Genomic DNA, 17,543 nt, shown 5'->3' on the forward strand with positions numbered 1-17,543 from the left:
TCCCAGAGCCTCACAGGTCCCGGGGGCCCCGGCCTGAAACAGAGCAAAGGAAGAGAGTTACATCAGCACGCTCCTCTAAGACTTGTTGGGGGTGAATCCGCCCTGAAAGCTGCTCACAATGCCCTCCTCTCCACCCAGCCCATGGCACATCCTGAACACATTTCCCGGCTGAACCCAGAGGGTGGCGCTGCCGTCCCAGCCTTGGTCCACGGCCGCCCGCCACTTCCCGGCCTCTGCGGGAGCCCCCCGGCTTGGTCTCCCGCAGGCCGGCGGGGGGGCACGAGCCCGGTAGGGGGCGCCGCCGGCCCAGGCGCCGCTGCTCCCTCCGCCCACCCGGAGGCGGCTGCAGCGAGCCGAGGCCGGCGCGAGTGCACTGCGAGGCGGGCCGCAGGGAGGGAGGCGCGAAGAGGGCGCGAGGGTAGCAGCCAGAGGGAGCCGCCAGCCCTGCCTGCGGATCCCCGCCGGGCGCATGGGGCGCTTCGAGCCGGGACTGCGTGCGGGCCCCGAGGCCAGTTTCCTGCTGTCGTAAGAAGCCGCGCCAGGACGCCCCCCGGACCTCGAGCTGCTGGGAGGATGACCATGGCTGGGGGCAGGAGGGGACTGGTGGCCCCTCAAAACACGTTTCTGGAGAATATTGTTCGGCGGTCCAATGGTAAGAGGTGCATTCGGATTTCGATTACCCGGGCGTTTTATCCGTGCCTTTATTGCAGAACCTCTCGCCGCTCGGAACCAGCAGATGCAGCAGAACCCGCGAGCTCTGCTAAGGAGCCGCGGCGCGGGCACCCAGGGCAGCCTCCCCGAGGCAGAGAAAGGTGGGCAGGGCGGGGCGGGGTCTGATGGGTCCCCATCCTAACAGGAGAGCTCTTCTGGGGACGCCTTTTGGGCCTTTCTAGCGCCCTCTCGGTCTTATCTCTAAGGATGCGTGACAGCTGCTGAGCAAAGTACTGGGAAAAGTGATGGAAAGCTGGCTGCAGCCGGAGCGGCAGCGCGCGCCCCATCGGCACTGCCCACCCTTCCGCGAAGGCTCTGGGGCTCCCGGGCTGCTCCCGGGCTGCTCCCGGAGGCGCCGCCTCTCCCCAGGGAGAGCCAGCAGTAGAGACGGGCAACTCCAGGTCCCCGCTGCCTCAGAATGGGAGGATCCGGCTGCCTCCACCTTCCATCCCTGCAACTGAAAAGTCCGAGGTGTCGGGACGTGCTCTCGGCGGCCTGATTCCACCCCTTCACCCACCCACCACTTTCCAGGTGAAGTTAAGGCTCACCTTCGAAGTGAGGGGCAGATGGTTTTCCTGGCGTCAGGTGGGAAGTGGAGGGCACAGGTGCAGAGCGAACTAAATGGTCACAGGTACAAACCTGTTATATTTCCCCTCTTCCAAACCCACAACGGTTTTATGCCACCCTTAAGTGTTGCTCACCTATAAATTCCCAATCTCACCAAACCTATAAATAGATCCATTACCCAATAAACTGATAATCAGCACTCATCTGTTTCCTTGTGGCATTAAGATCGACGGTAGCATGAAGCCTTGAGAGGCGAGAGTCCTAGGAGCAGGGATGGAAAGGAAGAATTCCAAACGCCTTTCGGACCTAACAGAGGAGAGACCCCAGCTAAGCACTTGCAGAGCGACTAGGAGTCCTGGCAGTTGGAAGGCGCAGCGCACGAGTTCATCAAATGGCTATATGGAAAGACAGCCAAGCATAAGATGCTCTTTGCAGACTCCTAGACCCCTCGCCCCACCCCTTCCAGAAACAGATGACATTCTTCTACCAGGGAGACATGAGGAGCTAACTTAGGAAATGGGTTTCAATAATGTGTAAATATCACGATTTCAGAGTCTAAGGAGCTTCTGTGTAAAATGATGAGCTTCTGTTTGGATTTAGTTAGGGATTCAGGGGAAGGGCATGAAAAGTGACTTATGCTACTAATAAACACTCTTTAATTAAACAGTGATTTAAGTTTATCTTATAATGAAACACATCAACTAGCATAGCAAATAATCATGTATTATTTAAGTACTTTCTTAGAAATGATCATTTCTTTATTGTGTGCCTCTTAAGAGTGTTTCTGGTCCGTCACCTTTCCTTTCAAGGTCTTCCTTATTCAAACTAAGGTGGCTTTTAGGTCAAGGTCACAGTCATTACCTGAGGATGCAAGGGGATGATAATTGCTATGTGAACAGCCACAATGAACTGTTTTGCCATAAAAAAGCTGGAGTTGTTCATTTATTTTTAAATAAAATAAGAGTTACTGTGCTATTATTGCTATTTTTATTGGACTATTAAGGGGTATGGAGACAATCTTGCAAATTTTGTTATCCCATTGTCAGTGACACCAACTTTCTCATAAATATCAATGACAATTCTATTTTTCAGTAAAGAGGTAGTGCCCTGTAAGTTAGAGGTGAAACCCAGTACCTAATGTATACTGTGTATGTTTTTGAGTGGAGGGAGCAGGAAGAGAAACTTACATGTAAAAGTCACAAGATGCCTTGGGTTTTAAGAGAACCTTAAGAATCTTGGAGCTGTGAAGGCAGAATACTGTCTATTTTAGTTGATCTTATTAGAGCCACTTTCCCTCTGTAATCATAGAATGTGAATAGAATAAGTCACTGGGAATATTTTTAGGATGGGCATTGTCATTTCAACATCAGTTTCAGCAGGTTGATTTCAATTAACCAATCAAATGAATAGCATCAAAAAAAATGAAGCATCTTGGGAGAGTTGGATGAATTTTTAAAATTATTATTTCAGAATAAATGGTTCTCATCTTGAAATATGGGACTTAATGTTTAAAAGGTGATCCCTTTTATAATATTTCCTGAACACAAATGGAAGAAAAAATGTGAACTTCTAGAAATATCACAATATCTGCATGCATTATATTATTTTACTGTGGTGGAAAAAGTCTATTTAAAGATATTGATTGTCTCGTTCTAAAATCCATGAGCCCTTTTTTGGACATTACAGTATTAAAATAGCATTTTACCTTTGAATAGCAATATTTTATGATTGTTTTATTAGATATTTTCTCCCAGTGGTCCTGTGCAGTATTAATGTTCCTCTTTTACAGATCAGAAAACTGAGTCCTAGGAATATTAAGTGGCTTATTCAAAGTGGCAGAGCAAACAATGCCTGAGGCTGGTATTCCTTAGAGGACATCTATCATATATCCTTCTCTCAGCATTATAATTTCTCCAGCTTTTATGACTTAGTCTGTGGAACTATTTTTATCATCCTTTAAAAACTTCTCATATGATAATGAATAATAGTACTGACTTCATTTTGGGTTATTTGAATATCTGATGCCCGGAATATCATAGAGCTGTGGGAAGAGACAGACCTTAAATATTATCTAGTCTGCCTCTCCTTCCCCATCATTGTATAAATAAGGAAATTGATGCAAGAGGGTTTCCTCAAATATTTAAGGGCAGAACTAATGAGGCCCCAAACCATTTGAGTCCAATGTCAAATTCTTTATGGTACACCATGCAAAAACCCTTTCCTCATGTTACCATTATATTCTCTCAAGAAGCATAATTTCCCAGTGGAGATTAAATAAAATGTTATAACAACAAGAACAACAACCATCTTGGCTAACAGCCACACTACCACGTCTCAACAGAATAACAGGGCAAAGGAAAGGCTAATTATATTTCAAGGAAATGCAGTCTGTTCACCTTTGTCAGTGGTTTAGCTGAAGGCAAAGGCGGGGATAGTGGGCACTTAACATCTGTGTGCCCCATTATAAAGTACCAAGTCACTTTTCACAGAATATCACCTTTGATCCTCATAAGCTAGTAGAGGAGGTGCAGTGTCTCCATTTTAGAGTTTAAGGAACTAAAATCCTTAAACTAAAACTCACCTAAGAATCCTCAGGTTAAGTGATTTACCTACAGTTCGTAAGAGGCAGAATTAGGAAAAGGCAATTAGAGACAGATCAGGGACTAGCCAGCAGTTGTTTTTGGTTTATTCATTCAACAAAGATTTATTGAATGTATTTATGGAACACTGAGGATACAGTGGTAAACAAGAAACGCTCCTTGTGATTAGTAAATTACATTCTAGTGAATCTTGGTCCAAGGTTCTTGCCCCTATTTTACAGTGTTGACCGGCTGCGACTGTTTAGGCCTGCCACTGTATTTAAAAAACATTTCTAAGGTGTTTACTGGTCTTGCTGGTACTAAAACCGACTTTTAACTTTCTTTGGTACATTTTGAATCCCATTTGAAGGAAAGATTTGATAATTATCTGTTCTTTAAATTGCCGTAAGTAGGCAGCAGAAATAATTGATACTCCATATTTTATTTGATTTTGCTTATGGTCATGTCAGTGATCATTTTAAATCCTACTGGCTTTGTTGCCACATAGGCAAAACCAGCCTGTTTCTCTTTATATTCATGGTTGGAAACTGTTGTTACAGAATATTTTTTGATAGTTGCTTAAATCTGCAGGCACTTGTTGTCAGAATGTTCGCTGAAGCAAATAGGAGATCTGTCTTAGAAAGGCTGGCAGACCTTGGTGCCAGGAAACTACAAAAATATTACTCTAAATGGTCCCATTCTGGGCAGAACATATGTTTTAGTGTTCGGGAACCTATATCAAACAATTGTAGGTGCCAGTAAGAATCCATGCACATTAGCAGGAGTGAAACACAGCACATTTTGGTACAGATTTATGTACATGTATAATTTATAGATTGCTAAATCAGCTGTGTTTTTGTATAGTGTTAAGTTGGTTCAGGTTGTTGATATAATTAGTTAGCAAACAGGATGAGAACCACGAGTAATGTTGTGTCTCCTCATGGGTGTTTTGAGCCATGGTAATATTTATAAAACAGAAAACTGGTTAAAATCCATTGTGCCTCTACAAGGGGGAATGGATGATAATCTGGATTATTACCAGCTCAGCAGAGCTTGTTTTTTCTTGTAAAATATTCTAAGACAATCTTCAGCCAAGGCTCAGCTATCTTTCTCTGAAAGTGTCAAAAAGTTGAATCTGTTGGCTGATGTTAGATGGGAGATTGAGAGTCTGAAGCCTTGTCATTTAACGTTAAGGAAATAAAGCTTCCAAATTCCATGACTTTTATGCAACCCATTTATTTTAGTAATCTATCTTAAAAGAATAGATGCGTTTGAGGAACACTGTGGGTCAACTGAATCCTTGGCTTCATTGTTTCCGATGCCAGCTCTGCATATATGGTTGGACCTCATTTGGGAGTGGTTCCTTGAGCATTACCTTGAAGCTCTTCAATTCTTCCCTTCCCTTTATTTTTGATTAGTTAATGGCTTGTAAACAAACATTTTAAAATCTACTAGAGTATCTGCTTTATACATTTAGGATATTTGGACCATACTTTTCTTGTTTCTTATTTTTTCTGTTTCTCTAAGTGGCCACACCTGTAACTGTTGAGAAAGAGAAATAGAATCACAGAATCTTAGTTCTGGGGGGACATGCTATACAATTCATTTTCCACTGTTCCACTGAATCCTCTCCAGAACCTCCCTCCTGATGGTTCTCCAGCCTGTGTTTGACTAGCTTCAGTGATGGGACCCTCACTTTCTCATGAGGAATATTCTATTTGTAAGCAAGTATAATTGTATTTCTTTTCGCCGCCTTTCCTTATTTTTCTCTTCTTCTCTTCTCTCTGCCTCTTTCTCCCCCCTTTGTTGCTGTCATTTGGTCTTACCAAAATCTGTCTTCTTATAGCTACCACTTATTTGCAGTCTGCTCGGTGGAACAAAACTGACTTAGCCCATTGTTTTTTCCAGCTGCAAACCTTTAAAAAACTTTTGATAAGTTTTGCATTGTATTCTTCTCCCCTTTTAACCTTTTGAATTGTTCAGTACCACAAATAGAAAAGCACACAAAACAATTTTGTACAGCTTAACATATTTCTATAAAGTGATACTGTATGCCATCGCTACCTGTGTCAAGAAATAGGGTCTTGCCAGACCTCTAGAAGCCCCCAAAGCCTTCCTGATCCTAAGTCCCTCACTCTCCTCCTAAAGGGTGACATCTCCTGATTTTATGGTGATCACTTTCTTGCTTTTCCTCATAATTTTACCAGTTTGTTTTGCATTCCTAAAAAACCCACTATAGTTAATAAACACTACTGTTTATTTTTATCTGTTTTGGAGCTTTATATGCATGAGATCATATAGCATATATTCTTTTGTCGGGTGGCAATTCCTCTATGTTGTTGCATGTACTGCTTCATTTTCTTGACTTCTTTCTTTTTTTTTTGTTTGAGACAGAATCTCACTTTGTCGCTGGAGTGCAGAGGCGCGATCTCGGCTCACTGCAACCTCCGCCTCCAGGGTTCAAGCAATTCTCCTGCCTGAGCCTCCTGAGTAGCTGGGATTACAGGTGTGCACCACCACGCCTGGCTAATTTTTGTATTTTTAGTAGATACAGGGTTTCACCATGTTGGTCAGGCTGGTCTTGAACTCCTGACCTTGTGATCCACCCGCCTTGGCCTTCCAAAGTGTTGGGATTACAGGCACGAGCCACCACGCCTGGCCTGTTGATGCATTTTCACTGCTGCATCGTGCTTTATAGTATGACTGTACCACACATTGTGTCCGATCTGCCACTGAAAGATTGTTTCCAGTTTTGTGCTATTAATGCTGCTACAAACATTTTTAGTATGTCTTTTGGGGCATGTGGGCACACATTTCTCTTGGGTGTATACCTAGGATGCACATGTTTAACTGCGGTAGATGCTGTCAAACAGTTTTCCAAAGGGTTTATATTAATATACACTCCCACCAGCCGTGTATGAGCGTTTCTATCACTGCAGCACATCCTTGCCAGCATTTGGTATTTTCTTCTTTTGTCTTTAGTAGTGATGTTGCCCAAACAATCTAGTACCTAATAAAACAGGGTCATTGAGAGTTATGTTAATAGGAGCACATGACCAAAATGAAATGAAAACAAAACTTGCTCTTGCCCTTTGGGAGGCATCAGTATCCACTGTGGGTTGAAGTATCCTCTCTGAGGAGCTCCCTCACACACGATTGTAAATGATGCGAAAGACTCTTACAGTTTGAATTGTGTGCGAAGGGTACATGCAAGTGTGGTGGGATTTTTTTTTTTTTGGTGTGTGTGTGTTTAGGATATTCATTTTCTTAATTTGAGAAGCAGTAAACCCTGGGGACAGAGATTATGCAAGAATTAGAGCTGGAAGGGAGAAGGAACTAGGAAGTGAATGATTTATATTTGTTTCACTGAAATGAAAACAAAATGACTGAAGGAAAGGCACAGATTTAGTGGAGGAATCAAAACTCAATGGAAAATTAAAACAAAAAGCAAAGGCTAGCTTATGGTTCAGTTTTATAAGCACGATGGACTTCCTATGTGCCCAATACTGTGCTAACAAGTAGGAATACCAAAATGAGTACAGCTTTTGCGATGCTGGGTCTAACAGAGGAATCTATGATGGAGGCCAACATGCTTTGTAAACCTCTCCAAAGATTTAAGGGATGTTATACTGATTCAACACTTACTACATATTTTTCCTTTATAAACACCTCACCCAAAATTATTCTTAGATTTTATAGCTATTTTTTTTTGTGAGGTTGGGTGTGGGATAACCAGATCCCGTAAGTGAATTAAAAGAAGATTGCAGAATGTGTGACATTTTGTTCTGATGCAGTTGACGTTTCTTTAAACAAACCGCATTCCTCTGGGATATCCCATTGCTCTGTCTTCTTTGGCATGCTGTCTTGGGTTGCTCATCCATTGGTGTGAGTTTTTAGCACATCCTAGATACTGGAATTTGCTTGATGCTCTGGCTGTTCTCTAGGCAAGTGCAGTCTTTTTTTTTTTTTTTTTTTTTTTTTTGAGATATTATAGGATCTCACTGTGTCACCCAGGCTGGATTGGAGTGGTGCGATGTCAGCTCACTGCAGCTTCTGCCTCCCAGGCTCAAGTAATCCTTCCATCCTCCCACCTCAGCCTCCCGAGTAGCTGGGACTACAGGCATGTGCCACCACACCCAGCTAATTTTTTTTTTTTTTTTTTTTTTGAGACAGAATCTCGCTCTGTCGCCCAGGCTGGAATGCAGTGGCGCAATCTCGGCTCACTGCAAGCTTTGCCTCCCGGGTTCAGGCCATTCTCCTGCCTCAGCCTCCCGAGTAGCTGGACTACAGGAGCCCGCCACCATGCCCGGCTAATTTTTTGTATTTTTAGTAGAGATGGGGCTTCACTGTGTTAGCCAGGATGGTCTTGATCTCCTGATCTTGTGATCCGCCCGCCTCAGGCCTCCCAAAGTGCTGGGATTACAGGCGTGAGCTACCACCGGCCCCATACACAGCTAATTTTTGTATTTTTTGTAGTGATGGGGTTTTGCCATGTTGTCCAGGGGGGTCTTGAACTCCTGGGCTCAAGTGATCCACCTGCCTCAGCTTCCCAAAGTGCTGGGATTACAGGCGTGAGCCACTGCGCCCTGCTGCAAGTGTGGTCTTGCTGAACAGATCACAGTCTGGCCAACTTCAGCATCTCCCTTGATTCTCACAGTTTCTGCTCTAACAGTGAAACACTCCTGTTAATGACAAAACTACTTAAAATTCTCCTGATTAGGTATTACAGAGCTATGCCAATAGTCAATTTGCTTACTCATACTGATTGTTCATTATGTAAAGTAAAATGACGACTCTTTTGATCAGTCCTATGTCGCATGAAACTGATGTTCTGAAATTAACTGAGTCAATCCTATAATTATTAATGTAATTATTAATTGAGAGTGACTAAAAACCATCATTTCCCATAGCCTTTTAAATGTTCTGCAATCACATCAGGTGCTTCTATAAAGAAGAGAAATGGCCTTCCGTCTCCTTTTTCTTCCCTTAAAGCAACGATGTAGACATCCTCCACTGGCATTCTCAGAGTGCTGGAGTCAGCATTTGAAAGTTGATACCGTATAGGCAAATTTTACTGATATTTATCTATGGCTTAACTTTGATTTGTATTAAGAGTGAAGTTGGAAAATGTGTTTTAGACTAGAACTTCAGGGCCATGTAAAGAAAATGGAGTTAATTTGAGTGATAAGACTATATTTATTTCCATTAAATTGATATTTAAGTTTTTATTTTATTTGCTTTCTTTTCCTCTCAGCATTATGGGGACTGCATATATTAGACTTCTATGCCATCATCATTAAGGCTGTGCTTTAAGCCTCTGTGTGGGCCAAGGTACTGAATAGTTTCTGTTTGCCTCCCTAGAACCACACTCTTCCTTACCAGCCTGTCTCTTGTTGGAGGCTGGGAGGCTGACCTGTATAGAATACACCTGTAGGCTCCCTTGCTTTCTGGCTGTTGGCTGCCTTCAGCTTGTGGGGTACACCACACGAAATGGGAAGCAAGAGAGAGGTTGTGTCCTTATTCTCGTTGTTCTCTCCTGCGAGGTCATCTTAGCCTAGCTGTTTTCCCCTGATTAAAGGTTATGTCTCTAGCTTGCTCTCTTTGGGTTTGGGTAGGGTTGGAGACTTAAAGCTTCCAGCTGTTACTAACCCTGGGGTACTGCACGATGTCTTGGGGTTTTCCTAAGTGGTGTGCTGGAGCAGGCTGCAATTGGCTGGTTCTACCTCTTAAGATCTGATTATGTGCATCTGTTCCTTATTCTTGGTTCAGGAACTTCACTTTGGAAGCTTGAAAACTGCTTATACCAAGGTGCAAGGTATTTACACCTTAGAAATTGGCCAGTGTTATAAATCGGGACTCTTTTCTTCCCAGAGTTAGCTTGCTAACACACTACTGCCTATACCTCTCCCACACCTTTGTAAATAGTTCCTTTATTAAACATTCCTCAAATTACCCATTGAGTATGTCATATTTTGCTGCCAAGACCCTGGCTGAGAGAGCCAATTACTTGTTCTTTGGATAAAGTGGTCTCTCTCTCTCTTTCTTTCTTTCTTTCTTTTGACCCAGTCTTGCTCTGTCACCAGGCTGGAGTGCAGTGGCGCGATCTCGGCTTGCGATTTCCCTGGCTTAGCCTCCTGAGCAGCTGGGACTACAGGCACCTGCCACCACGCCCAGCTAATTTTTCATATTTTAGTAGAGACGGGGTTTCACTGTGTTGGCCAGGATGGTCTCAATCTCCTCATCTTGTGATCTGCCCGCCTCGGCCTCCCAAAGTGCTGGGATTATAGGCATGAGCCAAAAGTGGTTTCTTAACATTTTGTGCAGACCATTCAGTCATGGGGGTGAATTTGGTGAGGGGATGTGCACTTAGGTACTCCTTTCAACACACAAAAACACCTGTGTTCTGTCTGAAGCGGGCAGTATGTGCCTGCCCTTGCTTTTCAGTTCAGTGAGTTGGTTACCTACAAGCTCGATAAAATACTTTCATGTTCCATTTCCATCTTTTTTCATCATTCAAGAATGAGGAAATAAGTGTGTATACTGCATTTGCTATTTTGAAATGATAGCTGATACTTTTTAAATGAAAAAGAGCTCCTAAATTCTAGTCACTCTCCTGTCAGATGAAATTCTCCTTTATGCTTTCCTACCTGGCTGGAACACTCCGGGACAGTGCTCCAGCCTGACTTCATTGAGTGGCCACTTTCCTCATCTTCTCTTCATTTAAAATGTCTCCTCCCCTCCAGCTTCCCAATCCCTACCTCTCACGTGTCCCTAGTAACACCATATTTCCGGGTTTCCTGGTTTTCTTCTTCTCTTTTTGTATCTCCCTCTGGCCTTTGGTCTCATTCTCTCCCCTCAGTCTCTCATGTCCTCTCCTCTCCTGGTCTTTCACTCCCGCGGCTCACTCTCTCGGTCTTGCTATTATTGGTCTCTTGCTCTCGGCTCATGCTTTTGTACTCTGTGGGCCTGGCCTTTGCCCCATGCCCTATGTCCCTTCATTCCCTCGCTCTCTCCTCTCCTTTCTCCATCTGTCTGTCTTCCTGCCTGTCTCTGTCACTGTCTACCTTTAGTCTGTGTCACCGTCTGTCACCGTCTTCCATCTGTCTTCATCACTCTCTCTGTTTTTGCTGTCTCTGCCACTGTCCATGTCTCTTTGCTGTCTGTCTCTGCTGTCTCTGCCTCCACCTATCCATATCTGCCCATCTGCCTGTCTTTCTGTCTGTCCAGTTCTCCCTTCAAATGGCCTCATAGATGCTCCCCTGTGTATCTGAGCTCCCTGTTTCTCTCTCAAGACCAGTTTTCTCCATTTACTCACCTTAGAAACAAGGTGGTCAAAGATACCTGCTCAACTCTACAGATCTCTCAGCTTTAGTGTCTGAGTTTTGTTCTGGGGAGAGAATCTTATTGGCCCAGCCCTGACTATTGGTTGTTTGGCCAGCGGTCCACTCCAGGCCTAGTTTTCTGTGACTGGGGCCTGGGTGGAGGGGGTAGGACATGGAGTTTTGTGATATGTAGAGTGGGGCAGATAAAGCCATATAGGGAAACTGGGCATAGCTTAAAAATGGACAAGTGTGTCCCCTACACTCCTGCCATGCCTGGGACAGAGTAGATACTCAAATATTTGTTGTATTAGACAAAGCTGTTCTGAGATTCCTCCCATTCACTCTGGTGCTATACCCTGTCCAAGTCTTTTTTTTTTTTAATGTTTCTTTTTTTTTCTTTATTTCTTCTAAAAAAAAAAAGGATACATATGCAGAACGTGCAGCTTTGTTACATACATATACATGTGTCATGGTGGTTTGCTGCACCTATCGACCCATTCTGTAAGCTCTCTCCCCTCTACCCCCACCTCCAACAGGACCTGGTGTGTGTTGTTCCCCTCTCTGTGTCCATGTGTTCTCATTGTTCAACTCCCACTTATGAGTGAGAATATGCAGTGTTTGGTCTTCTGTCCCCAGGTTAGTTTGCTGAGGATGATGGCTTCCAGCTTCATCCATGTCCCTGCAAAGGACATGATCTCATTCCTTTTTATGGCTGGATAGTATTCCATGGTGTATATGTACCACATTTTCTTTATCCAGTCTATCATTGATGGGCATTTGGGTTGGTTCCACATCTTTGCTATTGTAAATAGTGCTGCAATAAACATGCATGTGCATGTGTCTTTATAGTAGAATGACTTATATTCCTTTGGGCATATACCCAGTAATGGAATTGCTGGGTCAAATAATATTTCTGGTTCTTGATCCTTGAGGAATCGCCACACTGTCTTCCACAATGGTTGAACTAGTTTACATTCCCAACAACAGCGTAAAAGCGTTCCTATTTCTCCACAGCCTGGCCAGCATCTATTTTTTCTTGACTATTTAGTAACCACCATTCTGACTGGTGTGAGATGGTATCTCATTGTGGTTTTGATTTGCATTTCTCTGATGATCGGTGATGTTGAGTTTTTTCATATGTTTGTTGGCTGCATAAATGTCTTATTTTGAGAAGTGTCTGTTCATATCCTTTGTCCACTTTTCGATGGTTTTTTTTTTTTGAGACGGAGTCTCACTCTGTCACCCAGGCTGGAGTGCAGTGGCATGATCTTGGCTCACTGCAAGCCCCGCCTCCCAGGTTCACGCCATTCTCCTGCCTCTGCCTCCCGAGTAGCTGGGACTACAAGTGCCCGCCACCGTGTCCAGCTAATTTTTTTGTATTTTTTTAGTAGAGACGGAGTTTCACCGTGTTAGCCAGGATGGTCTCGATCTCCTGACCTCATGATCCGCCTGCCTGGGTCTCCCAAAGTGCTGGGATTACAGGCGTGAGCCACCATGCCTGGCCGGGGTTGTTTGTTTTTCTCTTGTAAATATGTTTAATTTCCTTGTAAATTCTGGATATTAGACCTTTGTCAAATGACTAGATTGCAAAAATTTTCTCCCATTCTGTAGGCTATCTATTCACTCTGATGATAGTTTCTTTTGCTGTGCAGAAGCTCTTTAGTTTAATCAGATCCCATTTGTCAATTTTGGCTTTTGTTGCAATTGCTTTTGGCGTTTTTGTCATGAAGTCTTTGCCCATGCCCATGTCCTGAATGGTATTGCCTAGGTTTTCTTCTAGGGTTTTTATGGTTTTGGGTTTTACGTTTAAGTCTTGAGTTACATCTTGAGTTAATTTTTGTATAAGGTGTAAGGAAGGGGTCTGGTTTCAGTTTTCTGCATATGGCTAGCCAGTTTTCCCAGCACCATTTACTGAATAGGAGATCCTTTCCTCATTGCTTGTTTTTTTAGGTTTGTTGAAGAGCAGATGGTTGTAGATGTGTGGTTTTATTTCTGAGGTCTCTGTTCTGCTCCATTGGTCTATATGTCTGTTTTGGTACCAGTACCATGCTGTTTTGGTTATTATAGCCTCGTAGTGTAGTTTGAAGTCAGGTAGCATGATGCCTCCAGTTTTGTTCTTTTTGCTTAGGATTGTCTTGGCTATATAGGGTCTTCTTTGATTCTACATGAAATTTAAAATAGTGTTTTCTAATTCTGTGAATAATGTCAATGGTAGTTTGATGAGAATAGCATTGAATCTATAAATTACTTTGGGCAGTATGGCCATTTTCATGATATTGATTCTTGTTATCCATGAGGATGGAATTTTTTTCCATTTGTTTGTGTCCTCTCTTATTTCCCTGAGCAGTGGTTTGTTCTCCTTGAAGAGGTCCTTCACATCCCTTGTTAGCTGTATTCCTAGGTATTTTATTCAGTTTGCAGTGATTGTGAATGGGAGTTTGTTCATGATTTGGCTTTCTGCTTGCCTATTGTTGGTGTAAAGGAATGCTTGTGATTTTTGCACATTGATTTTGTATCCTGAGACTTTGCTTAAGTTGCTAATCAATTCAAGAAGTTTTTGGGCTGAGATGATGGTGTTTTCTAAACATAAAATCATGTCGTCTGCAAACAGAGACAACTTGACTTCCTTAAAATAACACAGTAGACAAATGTAAAGCTAACTTACCGAAAAACCCCTCTTTTTCTAGTACTCATTAATATTTTTATATTGCTTATTTTGAGTCACTTTTTTTGAGTTCTGAGAATGATTTTTTTTGTGTTATTCAATTATGGTCTAAGACTTTTTGTTCAAATTGTCTATAATATATATAGATGTGCATTAAGAAATTATTAAGACTGTAAAAATGAGAATAAAATCTATTGAATCAGGCCAGGCATGGTGGCTAACACCTGTAATCCCAGCATTTTGGGAGGCTGAGGCAGGTGGATCAGCTGAGGTCAGGAGTTTGAGACCAGCCTGGCCAACATGGTGAAATCCCGTCTCTACTAAAAATACAAAAATTAGTTGGGCATGGTGGCATACACCTGTAATTCCAGCTAGTCAGGAGGCTGAAGCAGGAGAATTGCTTGAACCCAGGAGACAGAGGTTGCAGTGAGCCGAGATTGCACCATTGCACTCCATGCTGGGGGACAAGAGCAAAACCCTGTCTCAAAAAAAAAAAAAAATATATATATATATGTATATATATATAATCAATCAATTCAATGGATTGATTATTGAAACACTTTTAAACAATTGATTACACAAATATTTCTTAGCAGTAATTCAAGATATCACTGATCTCTTATTTCTTAAGTAAAATATCATTCAGTAATAGAAGTCTCTATATTTCAACATATTTTCATTCTCTTCCATACTTCTTGTGAAACTGGTTCATCTGTTTTTATTGTTTTAAAATTAATTTGATGCTGAATGAAGATGGAGGTCATGCTTTTGAAATCTTGTACTTAGGGGTAACTACCCAGTAAATGAAGTATTTGAGATTGCTTTTGAAATTGAAATCTCTCTCTCCATTGTAATTTACTGACTTAATAAAAAATGTATTTCTGTAGGATATTAAAATCAGACAAAGCAAATAACTATTGAATCTCTTGAGAGTTCAGTTTGTTTTCTGCAAAGATTAGGCCTTTGGCAATTTAGAAGAGTCATTTTCATGAGACTTTATTGTTGAAAATCACAATAGATCCACAAGATGACTTTTGCTGATGTTAAGATTTTAGATGTTTTATTTGGGTATATCATACTGATTTAATTTCTTGTTTCTCATTCCATCCTCTCCATTCTCCTAAATAACCTTGACCTGTCTTTTTTTTTTTGAAGTAATTTCTGGTATGGATTTTATTTAGGTTCAGGTAAATCAAACTATTGTTTTCTGGTCTTTGTCTAGTGAAAATACATAGCACTTATTCTCATCTCAATCGTTATCTTTCAATTCTTTAATTATTCTAAAAGAAGGAAAGTATACTTTTACTCAAACTTGCTTTTTTTAAAACTTTTTTGAGATGGAGTGTCCCTCTGTCACCCAGGCTGGAGTGTGGTGGCGCGATCTCGGCTCACTGCAAGCTCTGCCTCCTGGGTTCACACCATTCTCCTGCCTCAGCCTCCTGAGTAGCTGGGACTACAGATGCCCGCCACCATGCCCGGCTAATTTTTTGTATTTTTAGTAGAGATGGGGTTTCACCATGTTAGCCAGAATGGTCTGGATCACCTGACCTCGTGATCTGCCTGCCTCGGCCTCCCAAAGTGCTGGGATTACAGGCATGAGCCACCGCGCCCGGCCTCAAACTTGCTTTTTGTAAGAGTACTGATATCCTTAGAAATCTATAATTCTAATTCCAAAATGTCAGGAAGACATGTGCTCTTCTAAGTAAAATATCTCAAGTTATTAGACGTGTATTGTGAAATACTTACTGTAGCCCTCCAAATAACCAGTGTTGGCAGGTAACAGTACACTTGTGTGAACTGCGAGCTGAATGTAGCTTTTATCTGCGTAATTGCCAAACTGAGTCACTTTTCTAAGTCATTGCTTCAGTTAGTTTTTCCTTTGTTATTTGTCGTAATTTTGATGAAAAGCAATTTTTAATAATTTCTCTTGAGAATATCTCTGTGTTATGCTTTATGGGCAAATGGCAGACTTGGAATGATTTTGACACTTCTGACTACTGCAGTGTAGTTTGGCTCATGCCTCATCAGTTGGAGAAACTTTACACAGTAGGGGGAGGAAGGGAGTCTTTTAAATTTTTAGAGAGTGTTTGTTTTATGCTATGAACCAGAGGAAAACTATGTGGGCTGAGGAAGGCTGAATTTAGGAAACCTTACACTTAATTGCACACACTCTTGCAGCTATAGACCCTTAGGGGGTAAAAAAGCATCAGAAGGCGGCAGTAGAATCTGGCTAATTTGCATCAAAGACTTGGGACGCAGGGGAACTTTCAGATGAGAGCCAGTGAATAAATCATGGCAAGGGCAGCCAGGTTGAACCTACACATTTTACTGAACAATGTAGGAAGGACTTGATAAGTTCAGAAAATACAAATTTGGAGGCAGGTTTGATGCTTCAGAATGGGTTATTGGCTGACTGGAAGTTACATATTCTACTTGTAAAAGATACATATATACACATACGTGTGTGTGTGTGTGTGTGCATCAATAGCACATTTGTTTTCAAAGACACATTTAGGCATTTTCCCCATATATAAATGGACCCACCAATATGTAATTTATTTCTATTGTTGACTCATTTGACAACATGGCACATTTTAATATTAATACTGCACATCACATCATATCCCAAATCCAAACAATTCCATTGAGCAAAAGCCTGATACAACATGGTTCACCTGGAATTAGGGTATTACATTTAGAGGGTGTTTCTGCTGTTTTTGAAATGACCCAGGCTGCACAGAGTCCAGCATTTAGAGAAGTGATATTTCATGGTCATGACCGGTTTGATTACTCCATATGGATGCATGGCTTGCAGGTTGTGGGGCATCATCTGATTTGTTCTTTGTTATACATCTGATTACTTAGACAGTCATATTTTATTGCTGCCAGAAGCATGGAGATTTAGTTGACCCTGTCCCCCACCAGATCCACAGAGCTGAAGTGACTTACCTACAGCTCATTAGGGACAACACTGTGACTAGAATTCAACTTGTTATCATCCCCTTTCTTCTCACAAATGGTGCTCTGGGAAGCCTAGGGATTGCTGGGGAAGGGGAAGAGTAGATTAATAGAGTATCTTTTACCCCTCATTCTTCTATTGGTTTTCATTGTTGACTAGATTCCTCAGTTCTTCTCCATGTAATCTCAGGACCTCTTTCTCTCTAGGCTGGCTCTGGTTGCACAGTCTCCTTATGGCCTCTCCTGTAGCATGGCCGGACTTCTCACATGGAAGCTCAGGGCTCCCAAGAGCGCAGGAGCAGAAGTCACCAGATCTTAAGGCTTACACCTGCAATGGTGTTACTGAACAATGCAAGGGGGAGAGAGCTACACAAGGCGTGAATGCAAGGAGGCAGGGCTTATTGGGGGCTACCAATATAATCTTAACTGGTTATAATGAGGCTTTGACTGTATTACCTAACATAGAGTAGGAGACCTGAGATGTGTAAGCGTCTGGTCTTTTCCACATACACACAAAAGAAAGACAGTGAAAAGAGCTTACACAGCATCAGCAGTGTTCTAAAAGTGGCCATATTGCCTCTTCCTCCGAAGGTATTCATAAAGGGTCTCACCAGTGTGATTCAGCAGTGCTAGGAATCAAGAAAGTGGGTGACCTCTCAATACCCTTGGAATCTTGGAGGTTTGATTCTTATTAATGTGCTGGAGCCCATTTTACTCTCATTCCCTTCAGATTTTTACTCA

General features: G+C 42.3%; 1 protein-coding gene across 2 annotated transcripts in view; it reads left to right on the plus strand.

Moving 5' to 3' along the window:
• Positions 1-334: 334 nt before the first annotated feature.
• KCNH1 (potassium voltage-gated channel subfamily H member 1) overlaps positions 335-17,543 on the plus strand; it is a 467,169-nt gene continuing 449,960 nt past the window's right edge. For both annotated transcript variants that reach the window (XM_019030269.4, XM_019030273.4), the window contains exon 1: positions 335-652. In XM_019030269.4, the coding sequence (XP_018885814.1) occupies positions 574-652 (79 nt within the window). In that variant the 5' untranslated portion in view covers positions 335-573. The remainder of the gene's footprint in view (positions 653-17,543) is intronic.

The sequence above is a fragment of the Gorilla gorilla genome, chromosome 1 (assembly GCF_029281585.2).
Source record: "Gorilla gorilla gorilla isolate KB3781 chromosome 1, NHGRI_mGorGor1-v2.1_pri, whole genome shotgun sequence".
Lineage (NCBI taxonomy): Eukaryota > Metazoa > Chordata > Mammalia > Primates > Hominidae > Gorilla > Gorilla gorilla.